We start from the raw sequence: 20378 nt of genomic DNA, 5'->3' as shown, positions 1-20378 counted from the left end.
AGCTCATGTGCTCTGGTAGTTTTTTAAACTGACATACCATGTAGTTTGGGTGCACAAGATCACTGCAGCCTGATGAGAAAAGCAGTCTTGTCCAAAAGTCTTCAAGAAGATGTTTATTGATCAAGTCTGTTTTGAACTGTATCAGGTTAAATATTTAATTTACTGACTTACCTGTCCCTGCAGTATGAGAAATGACGTTCTAACACCACCTAAGCAACTCATTCAGGCTGAAAAATGCCAGTAAACCTTTTTGTCCTTTGTACTTTTAACTTCTACTTTTATTGTAGAAGTGTCCTGAGATCCTGCATGGAGTGGTCTGTTCTTAGTAATTCTGTAGGACAAAACCAGACCAGTCAATTTGATTTTTTTTTTTTTTTCAAACTTCTGTATTCTAGCACAATACTATAGGAGTTTGGATTATTAACAGCTAAAGAAAATACTTGCCTAGGCAGAAAAGCTAATTCCATAATAAAAAACAACTTTTGGGAATATTTGTACTGGTCTTAGTTTTCTTTTCCTGAAGCTTTTTAAAAAAAAAAAAGTCTCTTCTTTTTCCCTCTGTGTGCTCCCTTCCTACTACCCTTCCCCTGCTCACCCTAGTCAACTCAAAACCTTAACTAATATGCAGATTCTTGGGTTTTGTTTCCATTAGTCTGCAAAACAAGGAGTCCAAGCATTTTCCTAACGGATGGAAAACACATTGGGAATGTTTAAAATTAAATAAAGCCAGCAAAAGAGCTAGATCATACATGGCTTTTACAGCCAGTTATTTTAATAGTGGTATTAAAATTATTTTATGGCTGTATCTTCATAGTGAGAAACACAGTCTGTGAATGATTGGAAATACAGTAACACAAATTATATTCCCAGATATACTGTATGCGAAACTGCAGGAGCACAAGGTGTCTGCAGTGGTCTGCTTTCAGATGGTTAAGCAATGAAGAGAAAGTATGTAAGGAGACAATCTGCTGGTTTATGGCGATTATAAAATAATGATTAATGATATATAAATGAAGTCTGAAAAATAGGTTTAGGTTCTGCTTAATATATTTCCTGTACTTTCCTTTAATCCTTACATATTCCATCTCCAAACGCTTAAGGATGAAGGCAGCAGTAGAGTTGAGTATCTTTTAAGTTTTAGGCTGGCGGCTTTAAGTCTAGTTAGACTTAAACTCATAACTGGGTACACTGTTGTCCTAACGAGCACATAAGCGTGTGCAAGAGAGAACTCAAAAAAGAAGAAAAGCAAGCAACCCCCAAACTTCAGGGTAAAGAATATCTCCATGTGCTGCCAGCCCCCACTTTCCCTCAGCAGGGGGCATGCCCCCTCCCGTTTCCACCTGGCTGGCAGGGCAGAGGTGCCAGGCACAGCCCTCTGCGGCGTGTGCAGCCTGGGCCAAGGTCTTGGGCACAGCCACCCCTGTTCTCGCTGAGCAAATTTCAGCAGCTTTTCCAGAGGCTAAACAGAGCTTAAACCAACTGACAGAATTCCATGTCTAACATGCAAAACGGTGCTTCACGTGTAGTTTCCATATATGCAGCAAGTTAGAATTCTTTCAGACCTTAATTTAAACAAACAAACAAAATGTCAAAGCCTTCACGTATTCGGGCTCATCTGTCTTTCCTTTTCCCTTTTTTTTTTTTTTTAAAAAAAAAAAAAAAAAACCAAAAATGTCAGGATGGGTCATGCATATTATGGATCCTCAAGTTAAAAATACCCCTTTTAGCTATTAAGGCCTTAAAATAGTTTGTAAACATCTGGATGACACGACTTAACATTCAGAAAGAAAGATGATTTTTCAGCTCACCCTTTGAGACGTGAAGGACAAGAAAGGGTGGGAAAGCGTGGAAGGGAAAGAATGAGGGAATATTTCTGAGAGCCAGCCTGTCTTTTTGGGGAAAGCTGAAGGTGTATCTCTGGAGGACCACAGTCTGAGACTTACTGCTAAGAAACTGCTGGCCATTTAAGAAATTTGTCAGCATTTCAAAGGAGCTCTCTTTCGTATTTTCAGAAACTGCTGTTACCACTAGTGCTGTGTTCCTGTAAAAGGGGTGGATTTTTATAATACTTACACTTTTTGCTGAGTGATGTGCCAGAAAATGTGTAACATGTTTCTAAGCGCACACAGAATGTTAGGCAACAACATGTAAATTTTGTATCTAGTTTGGTTCTAGGTTTTACTTGAAACAAGGCATTGCAAATATTATATATATATGTTTTGGTTGTGTAAAATAAGAACATCCTTTGATACAGCTCTGACTGCTGTAGCAAATAAATTTTGCCATGTCCATTCATCTTTCCTAAACCCCCCCATGAAAAGCACAGTTACATTTCCGCCTGCCCAAAGCTGGTAACAGCATTCTCTGTGACACAGCCGCTGTATTTTATGCCCCTCTGATGATATGAGGGGCAGCACTTCAGGATGTGACAAGCATAACCTCCTCCTCCCCTCTGTGAATGAAGGCACTGCCACTCATCAGAGTAAAATGCATTAAAAAAACCCTCTTCTCTCCTTCTCAGTTGCAGAAAACTGTCTCTTGATGTGCCCGTTTCCTTTCGGAGGAGGGGAGAAGGCAGTAGCTTCTCCACAGGAGTGGCCGACACCACATGCTTCCCTAAGGAGAGTCAGTAATGCACCTGGAAAATCAGGGGGTCTTGAGCAAGTTGCATTGTGGACTCCAAACGGTCGTTGTGTTTCACCCTATAGCCTGAATGGGGAACTCCTCAGCTCCTACAGCACTGCTGGCTACCTCGGGTTCTTATACAGTTTGTTAACTGTCAGTTTAGCAATTCATTTGTCTTTGTAGCATTCTCCTCATTTATTCATGGTGAACAAAAAGTCTGTTTATTCTGACCTTCAAAAACATCTGAATATCCTTCCGACAGAAGATTACCTGCTTTTGGAGACTGCCAGCCTGAAAGCGAGACCGTAGGCAAAACAGACCCCCAAGCCCACCCTTGGGTTTGGTGATTCAAGGCAGGTATTTCACAGAATGCATGTTTTTCTCATCACAATGCCTAGAAAGGGTGGCTTGTCACCAAAAAACCATCTTGCTTTGTGCATTTTGGGCTTCTATGAGTCATTCCTCCCCTAGGGGAGTGGCCTATGTATTCCAAGCAGTACATAAGCCCTGACAGTAGAAGATCTACACTTACCTGAAACGTAAGCCGGAGGGTTCCAAGTTGTCTTACCACGTTTTCTGAGGCACCTCTCATGTCACTGGATCCCTGCCCTGCCCCGCCCCCTGCAGCAGTTTGGCCGGGAAGCAGCACAACTGGCCTTCCTCCCTAGGGATCTCTGCAACTCACATGCAGCGGGACACTTGCAAGACTCAGTTGTCAATAACGCAAACCGCAGCGGGTAACTTGTGTTTTAGCATGTGCATTCCCGCTGCTGCAGGTCTGTTTTTTTAACATGCAACTGGTGTCCAGCTCTCCTTCCCATACTTCATGTAACATTAACGTAGCAAGGTAAGGCATGTGACAGCATCGTGTCACTGCGCTTCCTATTTTATGTGGTCCTTGACCTTACAGAAATGTGCTCTTCTGGCACTCGACTGGAAGAAACCCAGCAGGGCAGAAAGTTCCCAGAATGCAGCAGCAGAAGCCTGTATTTAATTTCCCTGCAGGCTTGTATTAGCAGGACATAACTTGTGCCTGTGCTTGCACCGCTTCACTTGAGGGGCTCATTCCCAGGGTGCTTCTCCTGATGTTCATTCGTGTTCTTCACCTCCTACTCTATCAGATGGCCCACGCCCTCACTTAACCAACTGCTTTCTCTGTCATTGGCATCTTGAAAGCAGCTACGTGATGCCCCTCTGCCAAGCTCTAGGTCTTGTGCCCTTTGAATCACTTTTGTAACTAACTCCCAGGTCCCCTGTTGGTCCACTCTGGGTTGCCCCAGATGATTAGGGGGGCTTTCCTACAAGGAAAGGCTGAGACACCTGGGGCACTTCAGCCTGGAGAAGGCTGAGAGGGGACCGTATCAAAGCTTATAAATATCTAAAGGGCAGGTGTCAAGAGGATGGGCCAGGCTCTTTTCAGTGGTGCCCAGTGACAAGGGGCAACAGGCACAAGCTGGAGCACAGGAATTTCCATCTGAACATGAGGAAAAACTTCTTTACCCTGAGGGTAGCAGAGCACTGGAACAGGCTGCCCAGGGAGGTTGTGGAGTCTCCTTCCCTGGAGATATTCAAAACCTGCCTGGATGTGATCCCGTGTGACCTGCTCTGGGTGAACCTGCTTTGGCAGGGGCGTTGGACTAGGTGATCTCCAGAGGTCCCTTCCAACCCCAACCATTCTGTGATTCTTTGACACTTTCACCAGGCTCAGACTACACACTCAGCACTATGGGTGCTGACTCCTTGGAGTCCTATGGAAAGGGCCAGCCCCCCTCAGATGCCTTTGGGGCAGAAACGTGGCACTGTGGCTGTGTTTCATATTAAATACCACGGTAGCTCTTGTTTGCAGGGTCGGGTCTGTCAGCAGGGTCACGGAAGAGCAGTTTGACGGAGCTGAACTAGAATGGTGGCTCCAGAAAGTCAGGCATGTGAAGGCTGGAGCAGTGAAAATGCACTGTGGCTGCAATGAAAGGGAGATTAAAGGCTTCTCCAGGAATCGTAATTCCACCTGTCAGAACTGCACCCGAGCTCCAGCACACTGACTCACACCTACAAGAGACAGAGCAAGTCTGTGAACTGCTCAGGGGCCTGCTTACCCACTCTGCAGCTGCCTTACGCTAGCAGTGATGCCCGGAGCATCAGAAGATTCTGTTCTCTGAGGTACTGTTGGAGGTCGCAGAGTTTTTGGCCTGCTTTTTCCATCTTTTGGCGTGAACGGTCTCTGCTCTGGACCACTCTGCATTTGGCAGCCTGGTGCTGTTTTTGTTGCCTGTCCTGCTCCCGTGATTCTTGTTCCAACATCTCCTGCCGGGACTGCATTCTGCTCCTGAGAAAATCCTACATAAAAATAAAGACATTTACAATTGTACAGCCAGCTTTCATGCTGAATTTCATCCACAGTTATCATTGGAAGAAGTCAGAAATAGGTATAATCTATGGAAATTCATTCTTTGCATGCAGAAAGACTCTGCTACAGAGATGGAGAATTTTACTTCCCATCTTTCATCTTCACACATGTCAAAAAATGCTACTCTTCATTTATTTATCTCTAAATGACCTAATTATATTGGATATAAAACAGGCGAAAGACAAATACTCTGGGTGAGGCCACTGCTGCAAACACGGTGGTACAGGAAAGACATTTCTGAAATGGCCCTTACCAGCCTTTCTTTCTCTTGTTCAAAGCTCCTTTCATTGCGTTCTGCCTGCAGCTCCTCTCTCTGCAAACGCTGTGTCTTTAAGAACTGCAGCCTCTGACTTGCCTTCCTCTTCTCCTCCTCTAGCAAGAAGGATTCCTTCCTGCTCCTCTCTGCCCCAGCAGCCTGGAGCAGAGCCACGCGCTGCAAAGTTCTGTCTTTGTGCTCCAGCTGTTTCTCCAGCACTTGCCGTGTCCTCTGACGCAACCGCTGCCTGTTTCCAAAACAAAATTTCTCAAATTTCTCAGAAAGAGCGAGCAACAAAAGAAAAACACAGCGCGTAAGGCACAAAGCAGATATCCTGGCAATCTGTGCTCAGTTCATATTCCAGGACTCTTTGTTAGATTATGAGGACTAAACCTGTGTCCTAAGCAGAGGTGGCAAAACCCCCAGATGGGCGGGTGCCTGATGTCAGCTAACTGCAGTCATCTGTTCACCTTGACGACATAACCTGGTTGGGCCGTGTGTTCCTGGCCCTGAAGACCAGGAGCCGAGGAAATGGATAGTGCGGACAGGGCTGTAGGACTAATCTGGACAACTGGGGGGCTATGTCTGTTGGAGGTGGAGCCACAGGCACCAGAAGAGATGGAAGGAGGTGGGTCATGGGGGTAAGGACCTGCTAAGCTTAAGTAAGTGGACTATGGGGCCAGGGAACAGGGATTTGGGAGGCAAAAGGACTTTGGGTCCGAGGATGAGACGGAAGAGGATTTGCCCTTGGAGGTAATGCTAAAGGCTATGGGTCCACACGTACCCACCCGCCCATGGGTGATGATCAGAGCCTGAACGAGGGCATCAGGGTGCAGACACCACCAACCTTCTGACATTTGCTACAAAACCCAGTTAGCTCCTAGGTGTCACCTCTGGTTGTCCCTGCGCCGCTGGCGTCGGATGCCATCTGCCTCTTGCTGCTGCTCCCTCTTCAGCTGCCTCTGTTCCTCTTGCCACCTTTTGTGCTCGATCTTGGCTCTGTTGAAGTCCATCTGTTTCCATCCCTCCTGAGATACACCATTAAGGTCTGATTTCTAAGAGGAAAAAAACCAAACCGAACCCTTAATCTCATCAGTATATTTTTCTAATGCAAACTGTAAACCTACAGACCCAGAACGGCCTAGTCTTCTAATGTCACGCCTGAGCTCTGGAAGCCACGTTGGCTCAGGAATATAATAGCGCCACTTCCCATCCACAAAAAAGCTGAGTACGACACTAAAACCTGTACAAAAGATTAGGCTTAACCAGCAAAGGGGTGCCTGAAAATCCAATTTTAAGAGCTCTCCGTGGGTCAGCGCTGTGCTGTTTCTGGTTGTTCCGGTGTTGAGCCAATGCTTAAAACTGCCGCGTCTTTGTGTCAGCTTCTGGATTGGATGGAAAATGCAGGTTCTGACCACAAATTACGTTACAGATTCCTTATTAGATTTTATTAGGAAGAGAAACATCTGCCTCCCTCTGGCCAAACACAAAATCTTCCTGGAGTTCTGTGCACTGTGTATTAAACCCTTTACTTCCCGTAGTCTGAGATTTCTACCCACGGTCAAGCAGTCTTTGTGGTTCCTTCAGTAGTAGCTGCATTTCAGCGCTGGGCAGTGTTCCTAATTTGCATTTTTAAAAGCACTGCGCGGTGTAGAGAGACAAAGGAGCACCTACAAGGCTTCTTTTCGCAGCCATAGTGCAATATTTATTTCTTTTGTACTCCTTGGATGAGGGAAGGAGCAAAGGAACATCACCAAAACTTAGACATGCATTCCAGTTTACATTGCTAGAGCTATTTGGCGCTTGAACAGAGTTTCCACAAAATACTTTCCTCTCACAAATGCATTCTCCTTTCTCCTATTCCCAGCTGCAATTAGCATGTTCCTGCCATGAGCTGCTCCTCTGCAAACAGAATGTCTCTTTCCAGTTCTTTCCTGAGGACATCTCCAATACCACAAGCTGGAAAACACTACAGGACCTTCAGATGATGTCCCCACCAGGCTCATGTTGCATTTTGACCGATTTCTCTTCACACATTGACCTGTATGGCTTCCTAGGAGCAGCAGACACCTTTGTTCTCCAGTGTATCGCTATTCTTTGCAAAAACTGTACCTTGTGGGTGGCTGGTGTTTAACGGCATACAGAGGGAGAGATCAAAGAAAGAATCAAAAGTGTTCTACAGGTGGGAGGTGAACCAATGGTGTTTTCCAGCAGGTAAAGGACTGGCCTAAGGATTGGGAGACTTGAAGTTCCATCTCAGCCCTGACATGCGCTCTCTGCTGTGGGATGCAGCTGACTACCCAGACTTTCTCATTTTTGCTTTCAGTTTCTGTGAAACAGGAATAATTTTTTTGCTACCTACTAGAGTTTGCCGAGAGGTTTATTTAGAAAAGATTTGATCTGAAATAAAAAAAATCTATCAAAAATGCTGAGTAAAAATACCAGAAGAGCCATGCTCCTGTACAACACTGATTCTCAAGTGGAAACCTTTTGTTTCTATTTATGCATAGCCATTATTCTACATTTGCAGTAAAAACCTTTGAGAAAGAGATCAAAGGAGAGTATATTCTCACATGACATAAACAAATCACTTGATCCTAGTAATTAAATCTAGTTTGGACAAACACTTACTGTAATGCTTTTGTCTTTTCGAAGATTTAGAAGATTTGCGGACCTCCTAGCCTGCACATCGGAGGTACTGTGTGGTCTCTGTACACGTAGAGCTGACTTGATGGTCAGGCTGTCTTTCTCTAGTGACTGATTCACTCGGTCAAAGAAGCTTTGGCGCCTGAACGGAACCAAAGCACTGGTTCCCAGGGAAGGGCTCCTTTGGGAATGCTGGACTGGAGCTTCTGCCACTCTGGACTCAAAAAGTCCTTTGAAATAAATTAGGGCAGGAACACAAGAGGTTATGGGCAGCTTATAAAAAGAAAGAAAGAAAAAAAGGGTCTTCTCATCTAAAATATATTCAAGCAAGACTTTTGTAACTTAGTATCAACATTTTCCTCTGAGGAAGCGGGACATTTTTTAGTCTCCACAAAACAGGTCCCAGCTTTCAAAAAACAAGCTTGCCATTGCAGTCAGGCAAGAGTTTTGCCAGTTAACACAAGATCCCCAACTGTACTTACAGCTACTCGGGCAAAGGGATTGTTTGCACGGTATTTCACAGACAGACATGAGCTGCTTCTGCCAATGCTCCGAGAGAAGCAAAAATTACTGTGCTAACACAGCTTCTGGTAACTGAGAACACGGACAGAGTTTGCTTGCACCCTTCTGCTAAAGGCAGCGCGGACGTGAGCGGCAGTTGAATGATGCTGGAACATGAGCTGGGAGGAAATGTGCACTCCTGTTTGACTTTTCATTCTCCCTCTACTAGCAGTGACACAGAGCAAAGCATTAACACTTGGAGAAAGCTTTAGACTTTCAGAGTCCTCACTTAAATGCCTGCAATTGTCACAAAACTAGCTTAAATGAGGACAGCAACAATCTGATTAAAATCATGATCCAGCCCCTTTTGGATGATAAGGGAACAAAAGTTTACTCAGTATCATTATAAAGCAATAATTTTCAGCACAGGTAAGAGGAGGAGTGTCCCTGCAGAACAGTCCTGGTGAAATCCTTGCTATAGGCATTCATAGTTAATGTTACAGATTAATTTTTAAAGTAAGGAAATTTTATACTAAGTAATATTTACAGTGAGCACTATGATAAAGGTGAAGAAAACCCCAAAGCTGCTACTGCGGTAGATGTAAAAGCCAAAACACCCCAACTTCCACCTGAAAATACTTTCACCTTGAGAAGACGACCAACTTCTCAAGCCATACTACCATCGATACCTACATACAACGATACTACGTTACGGTGGCTATATTCACAGCATGGCATTACTGCATTTTCTTTTGAAACATCAAGAACTACGGCAACAGACCTTAGACACGATGGCCTGCTGCACTGATACTGTGCGGCAAGTCTTACGTTTGGATAAAACGGCTGTAATTTCAATACCATGTTTGTGTTTACCATTAGCCTCAGTTTCAGCATCCTGCTGTCTGCTGCCTGCTTCTTCCTTGTGGACTGTCTCCGTTAACCAGCTGTCTGTGTTGACAGCAGTATCAACCATAGCATGAGCCATCTCCCTCTGAGGACTCTAGAAATAACAAGAAATGCAATCACAATCCAGACCTGATAAGGAAAAGAATAATTTCATGAACTTACAGTGTAAGATCTTAAGTTGCAACTGAAGTTTAAGAACGAATAAAAAAAGAAAAAAATACCTCTGGGGAAACCCTTTACTAAAGAAACAACTCTTAATTAGAGTAATTTCTGATCACTTTTTGTGGGTTTCTCTACATCTTCAAATGACCTAAAACTGGCAGTATTTCTGCCTGGAAGGGTCCAAACTGGTACAAAAGAGATCAGGCCAGAGGAGCTCTGGCTGAAATTTGTGTTTCTGGTGCATGCCAGAAATCAGGATTCAAACCCTTGCAGAGGAATGGAGAAAAGCTTGGCAGTAGCTGGTGCACATTAACCTCCTCCTTACTGATCCTCGTCCAGTGCCCTGTTCACAAGCACCAAATCAACTACAGAGGATCACAAAGGTCTTTGGTCTTTGATCAGGACAGGTGATGCCTCTAAGAGGGTGGAGAAATATCTTAATAGAATTATGCCTGGGACTGCCTTGGTCTGGAGCAATCCTCACTGTAATCCTCATCTGGTGTAAAGTCTTCTGTTTCACACTTTTTCTGGCCTTTACCTCCTTTAGTCAGAGGCAGGATGTAGAGGAACCAGGCTATGTGACATTTCTCGAATTCTGCATCTGCAGAAGAAGTTCTAGGAGTCTGCTCCAGCCAGTGACAATGACAGCTTCTAGCTCTCGCCCCGGTCAAAGGATCAGGAAGACAGTGCAGAGCAAAGTCTCTCCATTCTTTAGCAGGCACACATAAGGGCCAGGCCAAACCTCGAGTAATTTTTTGGTACCAAGAGCAGAAAACTTGAGGTAACAAAGTAGATATTACACAAATAGCAGACCACATGCTAACAGAAAGAGCCAGGGTGAAACACTTTTTACCTTCTTGGCTTCTATAACCTCATTGTCCTCTTCCAAACAAGGTTGAACATCTTTCGTAACATTTTCTGTCTTCAATCTCTTATCCTCCTTTTTCTCTTCCTCTCTGGAAACACTTTCTGGAGATGAAATCCTCACTTCAGACAGCTGCTCTTCTATTTTCTTGCTGAGCTCTTTAGTCAAGCTTGTTCCTGGGCTGAAGGCATCTTCCTGCTCCATTTTGTGCCCTGTAGGCCGCCTGGATTCCCAGGCTGCAAGGCAGCAGCGAGGAAGCGAGGTGCACCTACAGCTGCACTTCACATATGGCTGAGTTGAACACAGACCCCTTGGCCAGCAGTCCAGGTCTGAGTGACCCTGTCTGGCATGGCCTGAGGCTCTGTAACCCGGTGTCACCAGGTATGGGTAATCCAAGCTTGAATCTACCACCATCTGCCTGGCTGCTAAAGGCATCTGCAGTTCTAGAGTGATGCGTTCGCTTAAGGGCAGAGGGATCCGCAGAGCTTGCTCAGAAGACACCTCCTTAGTCTTCCCATTCCAGAAGTTCACAAGCACTCCCCTTCTGTTGGGTGCTGTGCATGTTAAAAAAACAAAACAAAACAAAACCAAAAGCAAGGGCAAAGAATGTATTAGAAGCCTGTCAACCTGTGTGATTTATCTCTTTGAAAGCAGGAGATAAAAGTAACAGGCTGTGTTTCAGACAATTTTGTAACAAATTCCATGATTTTTTCTTTAGAGTTTTAAAATTTGACCTTCTTTTGAACTTCCTATGAAAAGACAGCAGATAGCAAAATCCTCGCTCATCACAGCAGGCCAGGATTCTACCCTGCAAAAGCTGGAAGCTAGACTGACAGATAATCAGGTGAATACTCATGAGGGCCAGGAACATTTTTCTCCTTCTGTTGGGAGGATGTGTGTGTCCCCCCAACGCTTTAGGAAGTTTCCACTCGCAGAACAAAGCAAAGGTTAATTCTGGGAGCTGCATTAATTCTGGCACTGAAAAAGACCAGGCTGCTTCGTGCCAACAAGTACAATGAAAAAGATGATGAAGAGAACACAAGCAGCAGGTGGTGAGTTCTCCACGACTGAGACTGTTCTCTTTTCCGTATAGTGCCCAGCCACCGTGGCGAGTCTCTGCTATTAAGAAAGCCAATACCCCGTACCTAAACGTGCCTCCTTGCTCTCCATAACCTTTAGCACAGTGGCCGGGCCAAAACGTTCAGCTCTAGCCTCCCATGGTGCCAAGACCCTGTCTCCTGGAGCAAGAGGCTGTTGCCTGGCATCTTCGTAGTGGATAATGTCGTAGAGAGGCGTTTCCTGCATGCGGAGCTGTACTTTGCCTGCCAGAGCGCGACTTCTGTCAAACTCGATTAAAAAGTGTTCCCTGGAGCCCTACAAGAGTAAAACATGCGGTTTGCAAGACAAACATCTGGGTCCAATTAATGGCCAAACATAAGTGCTAAGAGGGAAGTGGCAGAAATCCCAGGAAGCGGAACATGATCTGGGAATGTAGCTTTCCTCTTCTACCAGGCTTTTCACTGTGCTGTGTCCACACTGGACTTTGAAAGTAATTAAAAGGCTGGGGCTTAAGGGGCTGACAGCCTTTGTCTTCCTTTCATTTTGGAGTGAGATTTTAGTAAGAACACAATTTGCACACTAAGGCAGAACTTTAGCAGGAAAACTTCCCATCAGAAAAAAAAAAAAAAAAAAAAAAGAGTAGCCAAAAGAAACTGCTGCATGTGATGCAGTTTGTTCCATAGTAATCAAAAGGATAACAAACCAGTAAAATGTCATAACTGGCATAAATTTAAACGCTTTACGCCTTCAGCAATGGGTGTGGGGAAGGTCTGTTACAGAATCTCAGCCTTCTCTGCAGAGCTATGAGTGCACTTACACAAATAATGCTGTCAGCAACTACTCCAGCTCACGTCACTCGTGCCTTTCGCCCTCCCCATCTGTTCCACCCCATGCTGGAGCTTACAGCCATCCTCACCTGCACGAGCCTCCCTGCTTAGTTAACTAGCCGGCGAACGGTGAATTGAACTGGATTTTTAAAGAAAGCCTGTAGAGGAGGGATTTTCTGTCTGGCATCCAAAATCACCTCACAAATCCCAGAAACATAGATGGAAAAGAACGAGGAAAGCTCTCAGTTGGGTAAGGAGGAGGTGGTCTCTGGGGCAGACATTTTGGGTGATTATTACGCTGTTTAGCTAATTGACTTTGCTGCTAGACTGGGCGGAAGTAGTCAATAGGGATAAGGGATGTCTTTTGTTTGATTGTCTCTGAATAACAACTTATTATAACTACTAAAATGGATTGATTTCCAGGCTGCCTTTGTTTGCAGGACTCCTCACAGTAAACAGCCAGTCAGGAAACAGATGAAAATAGGAAGTGGTGAGAGAACAGAAGTGTATCACAGGAGAGCCACCCTTCGGCAAGGCCGTGGGACTGGCGAGGCCTGGGAAGAACAGGAAAAAGACACACAGATCCCAGGGAGAGCCTTTTACAATCATAGTTCCCAATAAATATCTACCTTCACCTCTTGGGCAATATGGCCCAGGTAGTAATAGCCATCAGCTTCTCTCCTCGCCAACACACGAGCCCCCCTCATGAAACTAGAAGCCTCTGGGGATGAATCAATTAAATTCCTTTGTGCTGAGGATATCAAGGGCATACAAAGGGAATCCAGGTTCCAGGCACAAACAGGAAAGCTGTGGAAAACAAAAATACAAGTAGTAATGAAGACCTTGGCAACAGAACTTCTGCAACTTTCTGCAACAAAAACAAACTAAATCCACATGGGACACCCACCCCACCCCGCAATAACTATCTTTGTTTCCTAGCTTTTTTTCTTCTCTGCACTCCCAGCGACCCGTCTATAGATGCTGAACTTACTGTGTTGCTGGACATCTTGGCAGCAGGGAGCCACAGGGATCTTCATTAGCTGTGTGACAACACTGGACGTGTGAGATGGACATGGAGCTTACCTGGAGGGAAGAAGGAGGAGATGGAAGCAGAAGATAAGCATGATTTTTGAACATTTAAATCCTTAAACAGGAATATTATTTATAGAATTGAAATTTACTTTCCAGTATATTACTTCTCTCTTTGGTTTAACTCTTCCATCTTATCTTGTGGTACTATGCTCTTTATCTGTAAGCTCATCACAAATGGTTTTGATTTTAAGAAACCAAGCTTGGAAAGAAGAAATATTAAAAAATAAAGTATAAGACCTATATGATTAAAAAAACCCCTTGAGTTTCACCTGCCAGATATGTAGCAGGTGTATCACTGTTTCTTCACACGTGATGAGATGTGTTCTACAAAGGGCAATGTGTCATTTCAAGCACACACAAAGCTATAGCCGATATCCATTTTGGCCCACCTGAGATCCTATCATAATTTTATTTTGAGAAGGAAGCACTGAGCATGTGATTCTTAAATCAGAACCGTTTTCCTTTCATACTAATTCTTATGCCTTTTAGTTAATTGAATTTAGTAAAGAGCTTTGAACCTGGAAAACACACCAGTTTCTCAGGACAAGGCACAGCTCGGAGACAGGTGGCAGAATGGAGGCAGGGTGGGGGTTCTGGAGCTGCCCCTCCCATCCCCAGGAGCAAAGCAGGCATAGCAGCCCTGCTGGCGCCTCTCCAGTCCGTCTGGCCCTGGCTCTCCAACAGGAGCTCAGGGGCAGCCAGTGGTCACTTGTGCATTGCCCCCTCTCTTGCCCTGCTTGTTATACAGCCATCCAGACTCCCCAAGCAAGCAAGAGCTGTGAGGTCAACGGGAGGAGCTGAAGTCAAGGAAGAACGAGGACGGTGGGAATTGAGTCTAGGAAGACAAAATTGCCTTTGCAGGTCAAAGGCAGCAGTGGAGCCATCTGGCCTGAGCAGGATGGAAAACATTAAATGTTTGAGAACAACAACACAGGGAACAAGAAGTCAGGGACTACAAGAAGGGAGGAAGACAAAATACAAGGGAGCTGGGAGGTGGAGTTGACAGCAAAGCTATGAACCTTACGTTGAAGTGTTCAGCTTTTATGGAAAAGACAAAACTCGTGTTGCGTTAATCATGTGTTAAGTAAAACCAATGCTTGAACGGTTTGCTGCTATTCCCTGTAAACTGTTGCTGAAAATGCATTAGGGCTGTTAGGAGACTCAGAAGAGCAGGGAACTTAAAATTTCTTAACTAAGACATCCACAGGGTAGACATGCACACTTATGCTGTTTCAGCTGAGGACATCAGCTGTTTGGGATGTTAACATATTTAGAAGGTATTGTTATTTATTTAAAAGACAGTACTTGCCCACCCCTGCCTAACAGCCAAACATCATCAAAGTCTGTGAATCAGGATACGCTGGCAGTAGGCAAAGCTGTACAGTCACCTAGCAAAGAAAAAGTAAAGTGAAAGCAAGGCATTTGTTCTTTCCTTTGGGATCTTCGCCTGTCAGAGACATCTGCTTTCAAGTGCTGGTCTGTGAAGCTCAATGAAATCACTTCACAGGGCAAGTCTTCCCCTGCAAAAGTAAATGGAGCTAGACCAAGATATACCTGAATTTGACCCCAGGTGTTGGTGATGACGCCTTTTGCTCAGGGGCTCTGTGAAGCGCTCTTTCCTCAAAGCGGAGATTTAAGGTACAAGTAATGTACAAGTAGAGGGGTGGATATGCCAGCTCGGGATGTCAGGTATAGCCTGTCACAGAGATGCCAAACCTATTTTAAGTCTTTGTCCACAGACTGCTTCATTCATAAGCTGCCAGGCAAAACAAGGTTACCCTTTCCAGAGGGTCACGGAAACCCTTCCCCAGTTTTACTTTGTCCCCCAATAAACTCACGAGGAAGTAATTCATACACACTAATCTTGTATTAGTGGTATACCTTTTCAGAAGCAGTAGGGGAGAGTCTGATTGCTTGAAAGGACCCCCCTGATTGTCGGGCTACTTTCTCCATTGTTTTTTGCTTGCTTCTTTCACGACCACCTCCATGTCCCCCACAAGGCACACGACATGTACTGGACGCAACTTGTCCTCCACTAGAAGCTGGCAGATTTCCTCTTGACTCTTGCTCTGGGAGTGTGTCAGCGCGCAGACACACCGGCTGGCAGGCGGGGTCCCTCGATCGGCACGGCCGCAGGGACCGAATCCAGGCTGCTGCTCCAGGCACACCGGCCAGGCCGTTGCGCCATTTTAAGACCTATTAAAAAGAGGAATCAGAAAGAAAGGAAGAAGCAACACCAGCCTGCTCACACGTGCGGGCCTTTGCTAACACGGGGCGTGAGATTCTTTATTGGGCATTTCTGCGCTCAGGCGCCCGCCAGCTACAGCAGCCCCTACACGGCGGGGCTCGGCGCCCTCCGGCCGCTCCCCCTGGCTGGGGAACGTCACGACGTCGAAGAGGGCGCTGGTGGGGCCGCCGGCCGGCAGGGAGAGGCTCCGCACCGGGCGCTCCCGCAGAACCCCGCCGCGGGGGCCGCGCTCCGACCGCGAAGGTGAAGCCCGGGGCCCGGCCCGGCCCGCCACGGCCCTCACCGCGCGCGTGCCCCCGTTGGTACGCAACCGAACGCTGTGGGCTGGACCACCCAGGCCTCCGGGGGGTGGAAAGAGGCGGGGGTTATTTCTTTAGTCCCTTCCTTAAAGCGGAGCGGCCGGCATCGCCTTCTCCCCCAGCTTCACAGCGGTCGGTTTGGCTGGGGAGGTCACGCCGCTCCGCGCCTACCTCCGTGGGCGACGCCAACTTTTTGGGACTCAGGAGGAACGCCCCCGCGCCCGCCGGTGCGGTGGTGCCGTCCCGCCGCTCCCAAGTGCCGGGGGAGGTGGGGAGGCAGGGGTGCTCCCGCGGCCACAGCGGGCCCAGCCGCGGGGCGGGGGCGGCGTGGCGGTACGGGGCTGCCATGCCGTGCCGTGCCGTGCCGTGCCGCGCCACTACCTGGGGCGGGACGCTTCGCCTCGCTCCCGCCCACGACACCTCCGCCCCTCCGCAGCCGGAGTTGGTAGGCGCCGAGGCGGGTCAATCGCCGCGGCTGCTGTTGGGAGGTGGCAGAGTTGACCCCGGGGCAGCGGGAGGCGGCGGGGGCGCCATCATGGCGGCGTCGCTGGGGCGGTCAGCGAGGTGGCTGCTGCGGGCCGGGAGCGGCGGGATCGGGCTGCGGCAGTGAGTGGGGCGGGGCGGGGCGGGGCGGGGCGGGTGCCGGCGGCGGGAGCGGGGCGGGTTACCGGCGGGGCCGGGAGTTGAGGCGTCGGATGTGTTGCAGCGCGGGCGGCGGGGTGCACATCCAGCCGCGGTACCGGCAGTTCCCGGAGCTGACGAAGGCGCAAGTGATCCGGAGCGAACTCCTCATGGGCTTCATGTGGTTCTGGATCTTCTGGCACTTCTGGCACAGCTCGGACATGGTGCTGGTGAGGCCGGCGCGGCGGTGGGGGGCGGGGCGGGGCCCGGGAGCTTTGGCCGGGCTCTGACCGTGCCTCTCTCCCAGGGTCACTTCCCCTACCCCGACCCTTCGGCCTGGACGGACGAGGAGCTCGGGATCCCTCCGGACGACGCGGAGTAGGCGGCTCCAGGCGCGGGTGCCGGCGCTGCCGGCCGCACAGCGGTACGCCTCCCGCCGCCCCTCGGGGGCCGCGGCGGGGCCGGGCTTCGCATGGAACGGCGACGAACGCAGCCGCCGGTCCACAGGCGGTCCGGGTTGCGCTTCCGCCGGGGCATCGCGCCTGGCTCTGCTGACCGGCCGCCTTCTCTTGGCGCTGCTAGAAGTACCCGGCTTTCTGCAGCGGTTTGTGCGCGCCCCAAGGTGAACGTGCCCGGTCTCCGTTGTACGGAACGCAGGCGTGTGCTGGCGCCGCTTGTTGCCTTCACACCCTCTTTGCTTGGGTACCTGAACGCGCGAGTGCTGGTAGTCTAGTTCTGGCAACGTAAGCCTGCAGTGTAATAGCTTATTTCTTACAAGATGTAGCTCAAGTGCTGCCAGTTCAAAATTGTTTTCTTTATGCTGTTCCGTAGACACAGCATTACCCAACCCTGGGGACATGTGCTCTCTTTTTTTTTCTAGAGAGGCCTGTGCACTTGTCCCCTTAAAGGTTTGAGGCTTTTGCTTGTTTCTGATTCTTTAATTACCCAATCTCCTAAGCTGCTGTGTCACATCATGGCTCTAAAGCGAACAGCCTCAGTTACTGGTGGAGGCAGCACGGGCCCTACTGAGGACATCCTTCCCCTGCTGTCAGCGGTGGGAAAAGGACGGGTGAAGAGGTTCTCAGGATTCTCTTCTGTTACTTACAGGTCCCTGGAACTAGAGGCCGCTGGAACGGAAGCTTTGGCTCCTTGATCCTTATTTCAATAAAAGTTAACTTTAAACGAATGCTAAGCTAAATTGTACTTTGGTTTTGGGTGCTGTAGGATTTCTGCTTTAGAGGTGGGGTACTTGGGTCCACATGAGCTTCTGTAATGTTCGGTTGACATGTGATGTGCCACCCCCAAGAACTAGAGTGATATATCCATGTTCAGAGAGCGATTTAAAACTTCCATGAATGCACAGTAGGTAAGAATCCCATCATTAAAGTTCTGCCAAATAACCACTAAAAGGTTGGGGGGGGGGGGAATAGTTTCTCTAGCAAGAGACAAGTTATAACTTAGCTGTTATACTGAAATCTTGTCAGCAAGTAACAGTTGCAGTAGGAGCCGCAGAGGGAAGGGAGCCTGGCGTTCTCCAGAGTGAGGGGGAATCGCCGTTGGCTGTTACCAAAGTGCAGAGTAATCCTTGTGAGGCAAAACCCTCTGCAAAGGCAAAAATGCCTCAGGGCTGCGCACAGCCGAGGAAGCAGCTGTCCAGCACAAGGAAGGGAGATAACCAGGCATCCCTTGCTGGTTTTCATGGTTGGTTTCTTTTTTCCTCCTTCCAAAGTAACACTGTAAAGCAACAACAGCAAAGTAAATTTTCACTCCCCTTAACCACTTTGGTTACACCTCTGGAACTTCGTGGAGAGGAGGAGTTGTGAATTACAGGATAAACAATCTCCTTCAGACTTGTCCATGCAGTCAATCTTTATTATAGCAGTATTCTCATATTCACATCAAGTACATAGAACTTTTTGCCTTTTATATAATACAGAGTTCTTTAAATAACTTTACACAGAAATAGTTTTCTTCAATCTGAATTCAGCTATCAAATTTTAATATGTTTTAAGTCTCCATGCTCTCTAACCAAACTGGACAATATTTCCCATTGTACAAATTTACATGAGAAAAACTCCAAAGTACAAATGAAGGGGCAACAAAAGTAAAGGGGGGAGGAACAAACCAGAGAAGTAAGTGTATTGGCAATTATGGGGGAAACTTGAGAAGGAAAGAAGGGGAGTTGCCATGACCTATGTAACAGGAAACCGAAAATAAACATTTTTGTTATGAATTAAAAAATAAATACAAGTTTCAAAACAATTACTCCATTGTAGATTGTAAAAAGCAGCTATGGAAATCTACAAACACAATTGTTTTGTTTTGTTTCTTTTTTTAAGTAACCAGACTGGACCTTTTACTTTGCAGTCACAAGCCCCTTGCAAACCTCTGGTGGTCAAAAAAAAAAATAAAATAATACATAGCTGAAAGGAATGTTGTGTTAGCACAGAGTTTAAATTGGTGGGACATCCATTTCATTGCACTAAGGAACAAACAAACAAATCAAATCTGTATATAAATTTCCCTTTCCTCTCCTTACTAGATACTTTGCCTCTCATAAACAAGCCTCTGTATTATGAGGTAATGCCATTGTCTTGACTATATATAAAAATAATTAAGTTTAAAGGATATAGATCTGTGCATCTATAAACTTTAAACAAGCCAGTCCTCTCTCTCTCACCCATAGGGTCCAACTACTGAGTGTTACACCTTCCATCACTTTTTAGTGAAACATATGCGTTGGCGCCTCTCGGGGGGAACCCCCCCAAGAGACCGGTGCACCTTTCCTCATCCAGGGAACACAGCCTGTGCTCAGGTAAGAGAGAGAGAGAGAGAGAGAGAGAGAGAGAGAGAGAGACACACACAGTGCAAGTAACGCACAGCAGATCACAAACACGTACACCTGCTCCTCCAAAACAAGGCAGAATCACAGAAGGCAACAGTGGCCAGCCTGCACGTGTGGTCTGACGAAGGGGGAGAGGGATCCCATCAGGCTGCTGACGACTGATTACTTTTGCAATTGCTCACGAAAAGTGTCACCTGCCCAGCCCCGGGAGACCCTCGCTACACCTGGAATGAGGCAGGGAGGGAAGTTACAACCAGAGGACGAAGGGCCAGGGGGAACACCGCACTTGCGCAGCGCAGGTGGGCTGGCTCGTGCACCCCGAATAGTGGTGGACCCTGCTCTAGCGGCACAGGGCAGCACTGGGGCCCAAAGGGACTTCAGGGGCGGCAAGAAGTAGGGGGCAGGACTTTCCCTGATCCCGACAAAGGAGATCAGAAGAAAAGCATCGTTCATTTGGGTTGCCAACACATGCAAGTTGGCCACTGCCAGGTTTCTGTCAGTTGAGGAGAAGTGTGGAGAGGGGGGAGGAAGGGGAGGCAGGTAGGACACAAGGCTCATGAAGGAATGACGTGCATTTTCTTTTGTTATTGATTTTTTTGTGTGTGTGTGTGTTTTTTTTTTTTTCCTAAAGGTTCACAGCTTTGAATAAAAAAGCACATTTATTGCACTTACATTTTATTTTAGACAGAGTTAATTTAAATTATGCCCTCGGAACCCCCCACCACCCCAAAATAACTCAACACCCACGTTTGGTCCATTTCGCCCCCTAGACCCAACATCCAAGCCCAGATGTGGGCTTCATTTCTTCTCCTAATGTTCCACTGAACTCCCAAGCACACAGACAGATTTTCTTTTCGACTAGGGTGAATACACAAATGCAACACAGAATGACATTTATCAAAACAAAACCCAACCCTTTCCCAAACCCAAACAAAAAAAGAAAACATAGTTATTTTTTGTGGTTTACTCACTCAAGCAAATGTCACACAAGGCTTACTCTAAAGTACAGCTGCTGCAAACGC

The 20378-nt window shown here is 47.1% G+C and overlaps 2 protein-coding genes across 2 annotated transcripts; one reads left to right on the top strand and one right to left on the bottom strand.

The window, feature by feature from the left end:
- Window positions 1-5301: 5301 nt before the first annotated feature.
- Window positions 5302-15296, bottom strand: LOC147416330 (uncharacterized). The gene is given in 10 exon segments (XM_086467904.1): window positions 5302-5349; window positions 5352-5532; window positions 6177-6340; window positions 7917-8161; window positions 9291-9432; window positions 10354-10919; window positions 11511-11739; window positions 12881-13058; window positions 13243-13334; window positions 15225-15296. Coding segments are annotated over 10 exon segments (1917 nt in total).
- A 1129-nt stretch (window positions 15297-16425) lies between these two features.
- NDUFB2 (NADH:ubiquinone oxidoreductase subunit B2) lies at window positions 16426-17697 on the top strand. The gene is made up of 4 exons (XM_086479465.1): window positions 16426-16496; window positions 16597-16741; window positions 16819-16935; window positions 17619-17697. The coding sequence occupies exons 1-3, from the start codon at window positions 16426-16428 to the stop codon at window positions 16891-16893; spliced, it is 291 nt and encodes a 96-aa protein (XP_086335591.1). The 3' UTR covers window positions 16894-16935; window positions 17619-17697.
- Window positions 17698-20378: the final 2681 nt, after the last annotated feature.

The sequence above is a fragment of the Leptosomus discolor genome, chromosome 1 (assembly GCF_034619465.1).
Source record: "Leptosomus discolor isolate bLepDis1 chromosome 1, bLepDis1.hap2, whole genome shotgun sequence".
Lineage (NCBI taxonomy): Eukaryota > Metazoa > Chordata > Aves > Leptosomiformes > Leptosomidae > Leptosomus > Leptosomus discolor.
The sequence above is the reverse complement of the archived record's forward strand: the minus strand, read 5'-3'. Positions and strand labels throughout refer to the sequence as shown.